This window comes from Oncorhynchus gorbuscha, linkage group LG21, assembly GCF_021184085.1.
Source record: "Oncorhynchus gorbuscha isolate QuinsamMale2020 ecotype Even-year linkage group LG21, OgorEven_v1.0, whole genome shotgun sequence".
Lineage (NCBI taxonomy): Eukaryota > Metazoa > Chordata > Actinopteri > Salmoniformes > Salmonidae > Oncorhynchus > Oncorhynchus gorbuscha.
This window is the reverse complement of record NC_060193.1, coordinates 17,526,151-17,541,789: the sequence shown is the minus strand read 5'-3', so window position 1 is coordinate 17,541,789 and position 15,639 is coordinate 17,526,151. Positions and strand designations below refer to the sequence as shown.

Here is a 15,639-nt window from a genome sequence, read left to right as displayed (position 1 = left end):
TCCATCGTTCCCATGCAGGTAGAATGGAATCATAGAATTAGGAACCATTGTCATTCTATAGAATCCATTCTGATACTGTGTTGAATGAGGGGATAAGAAAATGACCAAATATGGAGGAAGAGATAGAGGGAGGAGGAGATAGTGGAATGGAGGAGGAGATAGTGGAAGGGATGATATCAGAAAGCTGGTTGAGGAGTGATAGGATAAAAGTAGTACAATATATAGGGAATAGGAGATGCGTGTGTGCTTGTTTTCTGCCACCTGACTGCACAGTACATGTCCTGCCACCTGACTGCACAGTACATGTCCTGCCACCCGACTGCACAGTACATGTCCTGCCACCCGACTGCACAGTACATGTCCTGCCACCCGACTGCACAGTACATGTCCTGCCACCCGACTGCACAGTACATGTCCTGCCACCCGACTGCACAGTACATGTCCTGCCACCCGACTGCACAGTACATGTCCTGCCACCCGACTGCACAGTACATGTCCTGCCACCCGACTGCACAGTACATGTCCATGTCCTGCCACCCGACTGCACAGTACATGCCACCCGTACACTGCACAGTACATGTCCTGCCACCCGACTGCACAGTACATGTCCTGCCAGCCGACTGCACAGTACATGTCCTGCCATCCACAGTACATGTCTGCACAGTACATGTCCTGCCACCACAGTACATGTCCTGCCACCAGTACATGTCCTGCCACCCGACTGCACATGTCCTACATGTCTTGCCAGCCGACTGCACAGTACATGTCCTGCCACTGCACAGTACATGTCCTGAATCCACAGTACATGTACATCCACAGCCCTGCCACCCGACTGCACAGTACATGTCCTCCACATGTCCTGCCACATGTCTTGCCAGCCGACTGCACAGTACATGTCCTGCCACCCGACTGCACAGTACATGCCCTGCCGACTGCACAGTACATGTCTTGCCAGCCGACTCCACAGTACATGTCTTGAATCCACAGTACATGTCTTGCCAGCCGACTGCACAGTACATGTCCTGCCACCCGACTGCACAGTACATGTCCTGCCAGCCGACTGCACAGTACATGTCCTGCCACCCGACTGCACAGTACATGTCCTGCCACCCGACTGCACAGTACATGTCTTGCCAGCCGACTGCACAGTACATGTCCTGCCACCCGACTGCACAGTACATGTCCTGCCACCCGAATCCACAGTACATGTCCTGCCACCCGAATCCACAGTACACGCACAGTCTGCCACCCGAATCCACAGTATATGTCCTGCCACCCGAATCCACAGTACATGCCCTGCCACCCGAATCCACAGTACATGCCCTGCCACCCGAATCCACAGTACATGCCCTGCCACCCGACTGCACAGTACATGTCCTGCCACCCGACTGCACAGTATATGTCCTGCCACCAGAGCCACGGCCTGTTCACCCCGCTACCATCTAGAAGGCGGAGACAGTACAGGTGCATCGAAGCTGGGATAAGGAGAGACTGAGGAACAGCTTCTTTCTCCAGGCCATCAGACTGTTAAATAGTCACCAGTAGCCGGCCTCTGCCCAGTACCCTGCCCTGAACTTTAGTCATTATTACTAGCCGGCTACCAACTGGTACTCTACCCTGCACCTTAGAGACTGCTGCCCTATATACATACCCCCTTCATATGTATATCCTGTATTCTCGTCATCCTATATAACTACTGCTGTACACACCTTTTCTATTCATATACTGTCTATACACACAATCATATACATATATATTTATTTTTATTTGGGGGGATTTGTGTGTATTGTTTTGTTAGATATTACTGCACTGTTGCAACTAGAAACACAAGCATTTCTCTGCACCTGTGTTAACATCCGTCAAATATGTGTCAACAACCAATAACATTTGATTTGATTTGTTCCTCTTGTCTCTCCACAGGGCTGCTGGTTTATGGGCTGTGCTGAAGTGGCTGGACAAATGCCAACCTACTTAGTCTTTTTGTCTAGGTCTTTTTGGGTACACACGTTGTTGTGACAATGGAGAGGGCTTAAGTGGGCAAATGAGAGACAGGGCGCGTTTGAGATAGAAATGCCACGTATTGAGCAGGAGGGGGTAGATGTTGGAGGGGCTGGTAGAGGTAATGAATACGGTAAGGAACAATCACATGGTATCAAAAGCAAAGGGAACACTCAGTTGATGATGTCATTTGAAAAGGCATGGGATGGTGATATATGTTAGGGATTTTTAAAATTTTTACAACAGGACAGGGTCAAAAAAAATTGTACTTGGGGATGGGGGGGGGCACTAAATTCAAAATGTAAAAAAGTAATAAAAATAAACTAAAACCAATAAAAAGTTAGTGACTTAAGATGAATGAATAGAAACAGTAGTAGCAAGAAGAAGTAACTCTAATAATATAAAATAAATAAAGTTGTCAGAGGAGAAGGCTCGTTGGGCGAGGGGCTCTGCCTCGAGGAGGTGGTGTCGTTGCTCTCTCCATCCCTCTCTCCCTCTCTCTCTCTCATCCCTCACTCCTCACGGAGCTGCAGACGGTAGCGTTGGTAACGGATCTGGAAGAAGAGCCTCTCTTGCGGCGAGCGGCTCATTCCGGGCAGCATGTAATCCTCGCTACCGCCGGTCCGCCGGAAGCCCAGTGACTCATACAGCTTGTGGGCAGCCATCTTGACGGCGGTGGTTCCCAGGACGACGGCGGCGTAGTTGTTATGCATGGCGAACTCTAGCACACGACGCCCCAGCAACTTGGCAATGCCCTTGCCGCGGAAGCGAGAGTCCACCGACATGCGCCGTAGTTCCACAGTGTTGTCGTCCTCCCGGCCCTGCGCCGCCACAATGCCGACCACCTGACCTTCCAGCACTGCCACCCAGAAACATGAGCCTGGAGAACCAGAGAGCCAAGTTAGAGTCACACACACACACCAAACAACAACACAAATCTGACAGTGTATACTTTACATGTAACCCCACCAAATACCATCTGACCTGATGTGAAGGGACTGAAGTGTCAGCCTACAGTAGGACTTTCCATGGCTGTCTTTATCTGACCCCTGGTTGGCTCAGTGTGACTCAGTGAAGGACTGAAGCAATAAGAAGGGAAGAGTCTACAAGAAGGCTACGCTAAAGCCCCTCCACTATTTACCCTAAAGCCCCCAACACTATTTACCCTAAAGCCCCCAACACTATTTGCCCTAAAGCCCCCAACACTATTTGCCCTAAAGCCCCTACACTATTTGCCCTAAAGCCCCCAACACTATTTGCCCTAAAGCCCCCAACACTATTTGCCCTAAAGCCCCCAACACTATTTGCCCTAAAGCCCCTACACTATTTGCCCTAAAGCCCCCAACACTATTTGCCCTAAAGCCCCCAACACTATTTGCCCTAAAGCCCCCAACACTATTTGCCCTAAAGCCCCCAACACTATTTGCCCTAAAGCCCCTACACTATTTGCCCTAAAGCCCCCAACACTATTTGCCCTAAAGCCCCCAACACTATTTGCCCTAAAGCTCCCAACACTATTTGCCCTAAAGCCCGCTACACGATTTGTCCTAAAGCCCCCTACACTATTTGCCCTTTTCTCTGTATATATCAATGATGTTGGTCTTGCTGTGGGCGATTCCCTGATCCACCTCTACGCAGACGACACCATTCTATATACTTTCGGCCCGTCATTGGACACTGTGCTATCTAACCTCCAAACAAGCTTCAATGCCATACAACACTCCTTCCGTGGCCTCCAACTGCTCTTAAACGCTAGTAAAACCAAATGCATGCTTTTCAACCGATCGCTGCCTGCACCCGCATGCCCGACTAGCATCACCACACTGGATGGTTCCGACCTTGAATATGTGGACACCTATAAGTACCTAGGTGTCTGCTAGACTGCAAACTCTCCTTCCAGACCCATATCAAACATCTCCAATCGAAAATCAAATCAAGAGTCGGCTTTCTATTCCGCAACAAAGCCTCCTTCACTCACGCTGCCAAGCTTACACTAGTAAAACTGTCTATCCTACCGATCCTCGACTTCGGCGATGTCATCTACAAAATCGCTTCCAACACTCTACTCAGCAAACTGGATGCAGTTTATCACAGTGCCATCCGTTTTGTCACTAAAGCACCTTATACCACCCACCACTGCGACTTGTATGCTCTAGTCGGCTGGCCCTCGCTACATATTCGTCGCCAGACCCACTGGCTCCAGGTCATCTACAAGGCCATGCTAGGTAAAGCTCCGCCTTATCTCAGTTCACTGGTCACGATGGCAACACCCATCCGTAGCACGCGCTCCAGCAAGTGTATCTCACTGATCATCCCTAAAGCCAACACCTCATTCGGCCGCCTTTCGTTCCAGTACTCTGCTGCCTGTGACTGGAACGAATTGCAAAAATCGCTGAAGTTGGAGACTTATCTCCCTCACCAACTTCAAACATCAGCTATCTGAGCAGCTAACCGATCGCTGCAGCTGTACATAATCTATTGGTAAATAGCCCACCCATTTTCACCTACCTCATCCCCAGTTTATATTTATTTACTTTTCTGCTCTTTTGCACACCAATATCTCTACCTGTACATGATCTGATCATTTATCACTCCAGTGTTAATCTGCAATATTGTAATTATTCCCCTACCTCCTCATGCCTTTTGCACACATTGTATATAGACTCCCCTTTTTCTACTGTGTTATTGACTTGTTAATTGTTTACTCCATGTGTAACTCTGTGTTGTCTGTTCACACTGCTATGCTTTATCTTGGCCAGGTCGCAGTTGCAAATGAGAACTTGTTCTCAACTAGCCTACCTGGTTAAATAAAGGTGAAATAAAAGAAAAAACATCCCCTACACTATTTACCCTAAAGCCCCGACACTATTTACCCTAAAGCCCCTACACTATTTACCCTAAAGCCCCGACACTATTTACCCTAAAGCCCCGACACTATTTACCCTAAAGCCCCGACACTATTTACCCTAAAGCCCCGACACTATTTACCCTAAAGCCCCGACACTATTTACCCTAAAGCCCCTACACTATTTACCCTAAAGCCCCTACACTATTTACCCTAAAGCCCCTACACTATTTACCCTAAAGCCCCTACACTATTTACCCTAAAGCCCCTACACTATTTGCCCTAAAGCCCCCTACACTATTTGCCCTAAAGCCCCCTACACTATTTGACCTAAAGCCCCCTACACTATTTGACCTAAAGCCCCCTACACTATTTGACCTAAAGCCCCCTACACTATTTACCCTAAATCCCCTACACTATTTACCCTAAATCCCCTACACTATTTACCCTAAATCCCCTACACTATTTACCCTAAGGCCCCTACACTATTTACCCTAAGGCCCCTACACTACCCTTTACCCTAAAGCCCCTACACTATTTGCCCTAAAGCCCCTACACTATTTAGCCCCCCCTATTTAAAGCCCCCCACAACACTATTTGCCCTAAATCCCCCCAACACTATTTACCCTAAAGGCCCCTACACTATTTACCCTAAGGCCCCTACACTATTTACCCTAAAGCCCCCCTATTTACCCTAACTATTTACCCTAAAGCCCCTACACTATTTATTTGCCCTAAAGCCCCAACACTATTTGCCCTAAAGCCCCCAACACTATTTGCCCTAAAGCCCCCAACACTATTTGCCCTAAAGGCCCTACACTATTTGCCCTAAAGCCCCAACACTATTTGCCCTAAAGCCCCCAACACTATTTGCCCTAAAGCCCCCAACACTATTTGCCCTAAAGCCCCATACAAATCAAAGGTATTTATGAAGCCCTTTTTACATCAGCAGATGTCACATAGTGATTATACAGTAACCCATCTTAAAACCCCAAGCAGCAAGCAATGCAGATATAGAAGCACACTATTTTTCTTAACCCCAAGAGCTCATTTAAGGCCAGCTAACACCAGCATGTATTTATACACCCCTCCGAGCCTTTGGCTGAGTGGATCAAATCCTTTTTTGAATGACAGAGGGAGTGGGATTTTTGTTATGTTTTTTTTATTAGCATGAGTGGATGAATGACTTTTTCCCCTTATCCGTAATGGAAGTGACATTTTAAAATCTTTTATTCACCCCCGTCCAGTTGGTGGCAGCAATACAGCATTAGATGTGGTACGTCATAAAACCTGGAAGAAGAAGAAGATCAACCGGACAGTGGACTCCTATCCCCCCCAACGTTGGTCAGAACAACCTGTCATTAAAGCCAAAATCTGCAATATTTCCTTCTGTTTAATCAATGGTCATTGCCATGGATTATATCTACAAGGTGTCAGCCAGGGCTGTTGAAATGGCACATTGTGGCTTTAAGGCGGCCCTGCTGCTCATGTGTATCGGGATGTCATACTAATTGCAGACTGGTGTTAATTGTTCAGATTACAGAGCAGTTAGAAGCTGCTATACAATGGCTTCTGTCAATTAACATAACCGCGTGATTCAGTTAAAATAGTGAACATGAGGATTGGTTCACTCTTTGAAAAAAGGGTTCTTTGGCTGTCCCCTCCAAAAAAACAACATTTTGGTTCCATGCATAACCCTTTAGGGTTCCATGTAGAACCGCTTGTGGAATCTCAGTCCTGGGGCCCCTCCATGGGTGCATGTTTTGGTTTTTGCCTTAGCACTACACAGCTGATTCAAATAATCAATGATGAGTTGGTTATTTGAATCAGCTCTGTGTGTGTGTGTGTGTGTGTGTGTGGGGGGGGCTGAGTTTGGGAAACCCTCTGTTAGACCATTAAGTGATAGGAAAGCTGCTTTGAGGATATTATCAGGATATTATTCATTTACATTTTCCTCATTTAGCAGACACTCTTATCCAAAGCTACTTACAGACAGCGCATTCAGACAGCGCAAGTTGGGAAAAGCGACCACATATCAGTCATAGAATGTAGAATCCTTCTTCGAAGTAGCCACTATCAGCAGTACCAGTGCCAGGAAGAAACACACGGCTGCAGATGTGTGAAGGAAAGTGGAGTTGAATGGAGTGTGGCCCTGGCACACACGATAGGGAACTACATAAGAGTGTGTTCTGTTGGTAAGACGTGCCAAAGAAAGTATGTCCAAAATCCTCAAAATCCACTAACTGGATGGATCTACTAAAAGGAGGAGGGATGCTACACACGAGACACTGGTCACAGTGGTGGCTGGCGTTTCCATTAGCGAAAACATTTATTTAAATGGACTGAATGAAGTGTATCAGAGAGAGAAAGAGAGAGAGTGAGGGAGGTAGAGAGTGAGGGAGGTAGAGAGAGAAAGAGAGAGAGTGAGGGAGGTAAGAGAGAGAAAGAGAGAGAGTGAGGGAGGTAGAGAGAGAAAGAGAGAGTGTGAGGGAGGTAGAGAGAGAAGAGAGAGAGTGAGGGAGGTAGAGAGAGAAAGAGAGAGAGTGAGGGGGTAGAGAGAGAAAGAGAGAGAGTGAGAGGTAGAGAGAGAAAGAGAGAGAGTGAGAGGTAGAGAGAGAAAGAGAGAGAGTGAGAGGTAGAGAGAGAAAGAGAGAGAGTGAGGGAGGTAGAGAGAGAAAGAGAGAGAGAGAAGGAGGTAGAGAGAGAAAGAGAGAGAGAAGGAGGTAGAGAGAGAAAGAGAGAGTGAGGGAGGTAGAGAGAGAAAGAGAGAGAGAAGGAGGTAGAGAGAGAAAGAGAGAGAGTGAGACAGACACACAGACAGACAGACAGACAGACAGACAGACAGACAGACAGACAGACAGACAGACAGACAGACAGACAGACAGACAGACAGACAGACAGACAGACAGACAGACAGACAGACAGACAGACAGACAGACAGACAGACAGACAGACAGACAGACAGAGAGAGAGGGAGGGAGGGAGGGAGTGAGGGAGGTAGACAGACAGAGGGAGGTAGAGAGAGAGGAAGGTAGAGAATGTGGGAGCGAGAGAGAGATGGAGGTAGAGAGAGAGAGAGGGCAAGGGAGGGAGTTAGAGAGAGAGGAAGGTAGACAGACAGAGGGAGGTAGAGAGAGAGGAAGGTAGAGAATGAGGGAGCGAGAGAGAGAGGGAGGAAGGGAGTTAGAGAGAGTCTGTCTGTCTGTCTGTCTGTCTGTCTGTCTGTCTGTCTGTCTGTCTGTCTGTCTGTCTGTCTGTCTGTCTGTCTGTCTGTCTGTCTGTCTGTCTGTCTGTCTGTCTGTCTGTCTGTCTGTCTGTCTGTCTGTCTGTCTGTCTGTCTGTCTGTCTGTCTGTCTGTCTGTCTGTCATGTGAGAGTAGTACAGTACTGTACTGTGTCTGTGTTGTAGCTATACAGTATCTAGGGATCAATACAGTACCATGATTTTGGAGATATACAGAGAATGCTGGACAGGTTCTGTGGTTGAGGTTGTGTGTGTAGTGTGGATGACTGGCTTACTATATTCTCATCCTTAGTTTATCTGATTTGCAAACCCCTCCAAAATGTATGATAGCCTATTTATATTAGATAACACACACACACACACACACACACACACACACACACACACACACACACACACACACACACACACACACACACACACACACACACACACACACACACACACACACACGTCACAGAGCAAGTGATGAATTTATGCTAATACACCGATTGGACAATGTTATGAGGGATTTAAGGCCCCTGTGGGATTCAGTGGATTAATGATTGAATAAAACAACTGTCAGATGTATTACAGCCGGTCGCCACGGTAACAAGTGTGCCTGTCCAGACACGGCATGACATGTAGAATCACGGAGAGGGTAGCTTCCCACAGCTGGGGAGGGTATTAGAAGGCATCTAGATCTGCAAGCAGTGAATAATTGGCAGGGATATTTTCCCATTTGACCTTTGACCTTGGTCATCATTGTGTGTGCAGAGTTCATAGTGAGTCAGACAATGACTTTTTGGATTCTAGGACTTGGTCCAACTTGGAGGCTCTCCAGTATTGACTCTCCCTGTCTCTAGTCACAATGCGGGACAATGTTAGCTGGCTTCGGAATAGCTGCTCCACTTTGGAAGGGTCAGGTTCATTCAAATTACGGTGGAAGGTGTCAGCGTTTTTAGGGTTGGGGTCAATTCCATTTCAGTTCCAGTCAATTCAGGAAGTATACTGAAATTCCAATTCTCTTTTGGTTTTTGGTTTACTTTCTGAATTGACTGGAAATGAAGTGGAATTGACCCCAACGCCGGTCTTCAGTTGTCGCTAATTAGTGCTTTATCTCAGAAGAGAGAGATGAGAGTAGAGATGTTAGGTACTGGGAGGAAGGGGGGATATTAGAGGAAGGGGAGGAAGGGAGGGAGAGGAGGAGGTAGGAGGGGAAGGTAGGAAGGGGTACAAAGAGGAAGGGGGCGGTAAGGAGGGGGATACTAAGAGGAAAGGGCGGTATGAGGGGAGATACTAAGAGGAAGGGGCGGTAGGAGGGGGTACTAAGAGGAAGGGGCGGTAGGAGGGGTACTAAGAGGAAGGGGGCGGTAGGGGGGTATTAAGAGGAAGGGGGTGGTAGGAGGGGGACACCAAGAGGAAGGGGGCGGTAGGAGGGCGGATACTAAGAGGAAAGGGCGGTATGAGGGGAGATACTAAGAGGAAAGGGCGGTATGAGGGGAGATACTAAGAGGAAGGGGGCGGTAGGAGGGGGTACTAAGAGGAAAGGGCGGTATGAGGGGAGATACTAAGAGGAAGGGGCGGTAGGAGGGGGGTACTAAGAGGAAGGGGCAGTAGGAGGGGGGTACTAAGAGGAAGGGGGCGGTAGGAGGGGATACTAAGAGGAAGGGGGCGGTATGAGGGGGATACTAAGAGAAAGGGGGCGGTAGGAGGGGGATACTAAGAGGAAGGGGCGGTAGGAGGAGGGGGAATACTAAGAGGAAGGGGCCGGTACGAGGGGGATACTAAGAGGAAGGGCGGTATGAGGGGGGACACTAAGAGGAAGGGGCAGTAGGAGGGGGATACTAAGAGGAAGGGGGCGGTATGAGGGGGATACTAAGAGAAAGGGGCGGTAGGAGGGGGATACTAAGAGGAAGGGGAGGTAGGAGGTGGGATACTAAGAGGAAGGGGCGGTAGGAGGGGAGATACTAATAATATAATAATAATAAGAGGAAGGGGCGGTATGAGGGGGGATACTAAGAGGGAGGGGCGGTAGGGGGATACTAAGAGGAAGGGGGCGGTAGGAGGGGGATACTAAGAGGAAGGGTCGGTAGGGGGACACAAAGAGGAAGGGGGCGGTAGGGGGATACTAAGAGGAAGGGGGCGGTAGGAGGGGGATACTAAGAGGAAGGGGGCGGTAGGGGGGTACTAAGAGGAAGGGGGCGGTAGGAGGAGGGATACTAAGAGGAAAGGGCGGTATGAGGGGAGATACTAAGAGGAAGGGGCGGTAGGAGGGGGTACTAAGAGGAAGGGGGCGGTAGGAGGGGATACTAAGAGGAAGGGGCGGTATGAGGGGGATACTAAGAGAAAGGGGCGGTAGGAGGGGGATACTAAGAGGAAGGGGCGGTAGGAGGGGGAATACTAAGAGGAAGGGGCGGTATGAGGGGGAATACTAAGAGGAAGGGGGCGGTATGAGGGGGACACTAAGAGGAAGGGGCAGTAGGAGGGGGATACTAAGAGGAAGGGGGCGGTATGAGGGGGATACTAAGAGAAAGGGGCGGTAGGAGGGGGATACTAAGAGGAAGGGGAGGTAGGAGGGGGATACTAAGAGGAGGGCGGTAGGGGGATACAAAGAGGAAGGGGGCGGTAGGGGGGAATACTAAGTGGAAGGGGGCGGTAGGAGGGGGATACTAAGAGGAAGGGGCAGTAGGAGAGGGGGTACTAAGAGGAAGGGGCGGTAGGAGGAGATACTAAGAGGAAGGGGCGGTATGAGGGGGGATACTAAAGAGAAAGGGGCGGTAGGAGGGGGATACTAAGAGGAAGGGGGCGGTAGGAGGGGGATACTAAGAGGAAGGGGGCGGTAGGAAGGGGGATAGTAAGAGGAAGGGGCGGTATGAGGGGGATACTAAGAGGAAGGGGCGGTAGGAGGGGGATACTAAGAGGAAGGGGGCGGTATGAGGTGGGATACTAAGAGGAAGGGGCGGTAGGAGGGGGATACTAAGAGGAAGGGGGCGGTAGGAGGGGGGATACTAAGAGGAAGGGGGAGGTAGGAGGTGGGATACTAAGAGGAAGGGGGCGGTAGGAGGTGGGATACTAAGAGGAAGGGGGCGGTAGGAGGGGGATACTAAGAGGAAGGGGCGGTAGGAGGGGATACTAAGAGGAAGGGGGCGGTATGAGGTGGGATACGAAGAGGAAGGGGCGGTAGGAGGGGGATACTAAGAGGAAGGGGCGGTAGGAGGGGGATACTAAGAGGAAGGGGAGGTAGGAGGTGGGATACTAAGAGGAAGGGGCGGTAGGAGGGGGATACTAAGAGGAAGGGGCGGTATGAGGGGGATACTAAGAGAAAGGGGCGGTAGGAGGGGGATACTAAGAGGAAGGGGGCGGTAGGAGGGGGAATACTAAGAGGAAGGGGGCGGTATGAGGGGGATACTAAGAGGAAGGGGCGGTATGAGGGGGACACTAAGAGGAAGGGGCAGTAGGAGGGGGATACTAAGAGGAAGGGCGGTATGAGGGGGATACTAAGACAAAGGGGCGGTAGGAGGGGGATACTAAGAGGAAGGGGAGGTAGGAGGTGGGATACTAAGAGGAAGGGGGCGGTAGGGGGGATACTAAGAGGAAGGAAGACACAAAGAGGGGCGGTAGGGGGACACTAAGAGGAAGGGGGCGGTAGGGGGGATACTAAGAGGAAGGGGGGGGGGGCGGTAGGAGGAGGGATACTAAGAGGAAAGGGCGGTATGAGGGGAGATACTAAGAGGAAGGGGCGGTAGGGGGATACTAAGAGGAAAGGGCGGTATGTATGAGGGGGAGATACTAAGAAGAAGGGGGCGGAGGAGGGGTACTAAGAGGGGCGGTAGGAGGTGGGATACTAAGAGGAAGGGGCGGTAGGCGGATACTAAGAGGAGGGGATACTAAGAGGAAGGGGCGGTATGAGGGGATACTAAGAGAAGGGGGCGGTAGGAGGGGGATACTAAGAGGAAGGGGCGGTAGGAGGGGGATACTAAGAGGAAGGGGCGGTATGAGGGGGACACTAAGAGGAAGGGGCAGTAGGAGGGGATACTAAGAGGAAGGGCGGTATGAGGGGGATACTAAGAGAAAGGGGCCGGTATGAGGGGGATACTAAGAGAAAGGGGCGGTAGGGGGAATACTAAGTGGAAGGGGCGGTAGGAGGGGATACTAAGAGGAAGGGGCAGTAGGAGAGGGGTACTAAGAGGAAGGGGCGGTAGGAGGGAGATACTAAGAGGAAGGGGCGGTATGAGGGGGATACTAAGAGAAAGGGGCGGTAGGAGGGGATACTAAGAGGAAGGGGCGGTAGGAGGGGGATACTAAGGAAGGAAGGGGCGGTAGGAAGGGGATACTAAGAGGAAGGGGCGGTATGAGGGGGGATACTAAGAGGAAGGGGCGGTAGGGGGGGATACTAAGAGGAAGGGCGGTATGAGGTGGGATACTAAGAGGAAGGGGCGGTAGGAGGGGGATACTAAGAGGAAGGGGGCGGTAGGAGGGGATACTAAGAGGAAGGGGAGGTAGGAGGTGGGATACTAAGAGGAAGGGGCGGTAGGAGGTGGGATACTAAGAGGAAGGGGGCGGTAGGAGGGGGATACTAAGAGGAAGGGGGCGGTAGGAGGGGGATACTAAGAGGAAGGGGGCGGTATGAGGTGGGATACTAAGAGGAAGGGGCGGTAGGAGGGGGATACTAAGAGGAAGGGGCGGTAGGAGGGGGATACTAAGAGGAAGGGGAGGTAGGAGGTGGGATACTAAGAGGAAGGGGGCGGTAGGAGGGGGATACTAAGAGGAAGGGGCGGTAGGAGGGGGATACTAAGAGGAAGGGGGCGGTAGGAGGGGATACTAAGAGGAAGGGGCGGTATGAGGGGGATACTAAGAGAAAGGGGCGGTAGGGGGGATACTAAGAGGAAGGGGGCGGTAGGAAGGGGGATACTAAGAGGAAAGGGGCGGTATGAGGGGGATACTAAGAGGAAGGGGCGGTATGAGGGGGACACTAAGAGGAAGGGGCAGTAGGAGGGGGATACAAAGAGGAAGGGGGCGGTATGAGGGGGGATACTAAGAGGAAGGGGGCGGTAGGAGGGGGATACTAAGAGGAAGGGGAGGTAGGAGGGGGATACTAAGAGGAGGGGGCGGTAGGGGGGGATACTAAGAGGAAGGGGCGGTAGGGGGAATACTAAGTGGAAGGGGCGGTAGGAGGGGGATACTAAGAGGAAGGTGCAGTAGGAGGGGGTACTAAGAGGAAGGGGCGGTAGGAAGGGCGGGAGATACTAAGAAGGAAGGAGGAAGGGCGGTATGAGGGGGATACTAAGAGAAAGGGGAGGTAGGAGAGGGGGATACTAAGAGGAAGGGGCGGTAGGAGGGGGATACTAAGAGGAAGGGGGCGGTAGGAGGGGGATACTAAGAGGAAGGGCGGTATGAGGGGGATACTAAGAGGAAGGGGCGGTAGAGGGGGGGATACTAAGAGGAAGGGGCGGTATGAGGTGGGATACTAAGAGGAAGGGGGCGGTAGGAGGGGGATACTAAGAGGAAGGGGCGGTAGGAGGGGGATACTAAGAGGAAGGGGAGGTAGGAGGTGGGATACTAAGAGGAAGGGGCGGTAGGAGGTGGGATACTAAGAGGAAGGGGCGGGAGGAGGGGGATACTAAGAGGAAGGGGCGGTAGGAGGGGATACTAAGAGGAAGGGGGCGGTATGAGGTGGGATACGAAGAGGAAGGGGGCGGTAGGAGGGGGATACTAAGAGGAAGGGGGCGGTAGGAGGGGGATACTAAGAGGAAGGGGAGGTAGGAGGTGGGATACTAAGAGGAAAGGGGGGCGGTAGGAGGTGGGATACTAAGAGGAAGGGGCGGTATGAGGGGGGACACTAAGAGAAAGGGGGAGGTAGGAGGGGATACTAAGAGGAAGGTGGCGGTAGGAGGGGGGATACTAAGAGGAAGGGGGCGGTAGGAGGGGGGATACGAGAGGAAGGGGCGGTATGAGGGGGATACTAAGAGGAAGGGGCGGTAGGAGGGGGATACTAAGAGGAAGGGCGGTAGGAGGGGGGATACTAAGAGGAAGGGGCGGTATGAGGGGGATACTAAGAGGAGGGGGCGGTAGGGGGGATACTAAGAGGAAGGGCGGTAGGAGGGGGATACTAAGGGGAAGGGCGGTAGGGGGGACACAAAGAGGAAGGGGCGGTAGGGGGATACTAAGAGGAAGGGGCGGTAGGAGGGGGGATACTAAGAGGAAGGGGCGGTATGAGGGGGATACTAAGTAGGAATACTAAGGGGAGGTAGGAGGGGGATACTAAGAGAAAGGGGCGGTAGGAGGGGGATACTAAGAGGAAGGGGAGGTAGGAGGGGGATACTAAGAGGAGGGGCGGTAGGGGGATACTAAGAGGAAGGGGCGGTAGGGGGGAATACTAAGTGGAAGGGGCGGTAGGAGGGGGATACTAAGAGGAAGGTGCAGTAGGGGGGTACTAAGAGGAAGGGCGGTAGGAGGGGAGATACTAAGAGGAAGGGGCGGTATGAGGGGGATACTAAGAGGAAAGGGGAGGTAGGAGGGGGATACTAAGAGGAAGGGGGCGGTAGGAGGGGGATACTAAGAGGAAGGGGCGGTAGGAAAGGGGGATACTAAGAGGAAGGGGGCGGTATGAGGGGGATACTAAGAGGAAGGGGGCGGTAGGGGGGGATACTAAGAGGAAGGGGGCGGTAGGAGGTGGGATACTAAGAGGAAGGGGGCGGTAGGAGGGGGATACTAAGAGGAAGGGGCGGTAGGAAGGGGGATACTAAGAGGAAGGGGGCGGTATGAGGGGGATACTAAGAGGAAGGGGCGGTAGGGGGGGATACTAAGAGGAAGGGGGCGGTATGAGGTGGGATACTAAGAGGAAGGGGCGGTAGGAGGGGGATACTAAGAGGAAGGGGGCGGTAGGAGGGGGATACTAAGAGGAAGGGGAGGTAGGAGGTGGGATACTAAGAGGAAGGGGGCAGTAGGAGGTGGGATACTAAGAGGAAGGGGGCGGGAGGAGGGGGATACTAAGAGGAAGGGGCGGTAGGAGGGGGATACTAAGAGGAAGGGGCGGTATGAGGTGGGATACGAAGAGGAAGGGGGCGGTAGGAGGGGGATACTAAGAGAAGGGGGGGCGGTAGGAGGGGGATACTAAGAGGAAGGGGAGGTAGGAGGTGGGATACTAAGAGGAAGGGGGCGGTAGGAGGTGGGATACTAAGAGGAAGGGCGGTATGAGGGGGACACTAAGAGAAAGGGGGAGGTAGGAGGGGGATACTAAGAGGAAGGGGGCGGTAGGAGGGGGATACTAAGAGGAAGGGGGCGGTATGAGGGGGGATACTAAGAGGAAGGGGCGGTATGAGGGGGACACTAAGAGGAAGGGGCAGTAGGAGGGGGATACTAAGAGGAAGGGGGCGGTATGAGGGGGATACTAAGAGAAAGGGGCGGTAGGAGGGGGATACTAAGAGGAAGGGGGCGGTAGGAGGGGGGATACTAAGAGGAAGGGTCGGTAGGAGGGGGGGATACTAAGAGGAAGGGGCGGTATGAGGGGATACTAAGAGGGAGGGGCGGTAGGGGGGATACTAAGAGGAAGGGGCGGTAGGAGGGGGATA

At 51.8% G+C, this 15,639-nt stretch overlaps 1 protein-coding gene across 2 annotated transcripts in view; it reads right to left on the bottom strand.

Annotated features, from left to right (window-relative positions):
* Window positions 1–983: 983 nt before the first annotated feature.
* The window catches only part of LOC124008602 (N-acetylaspartate synthetase-like), a 47,579-nt gene continuing 32,923 nt past the window's right edge, over window positions 984–15,639 (bottom strand). For both annotated transcript variants that reach the window (XM_046320004.1, XM_046320003.1), the window contains exon 3: window positions 984–2,878. In XM_046320004.1, coding sequence (XP_046175960.1) covers window positions 2,511–2,878 — 368 coding nt within the window. In that variant the 3' untranslated portion in view covers window positions 984–2,510. The remainder of the gene's footprint in view (window positions 2,879–15,639) is intronic.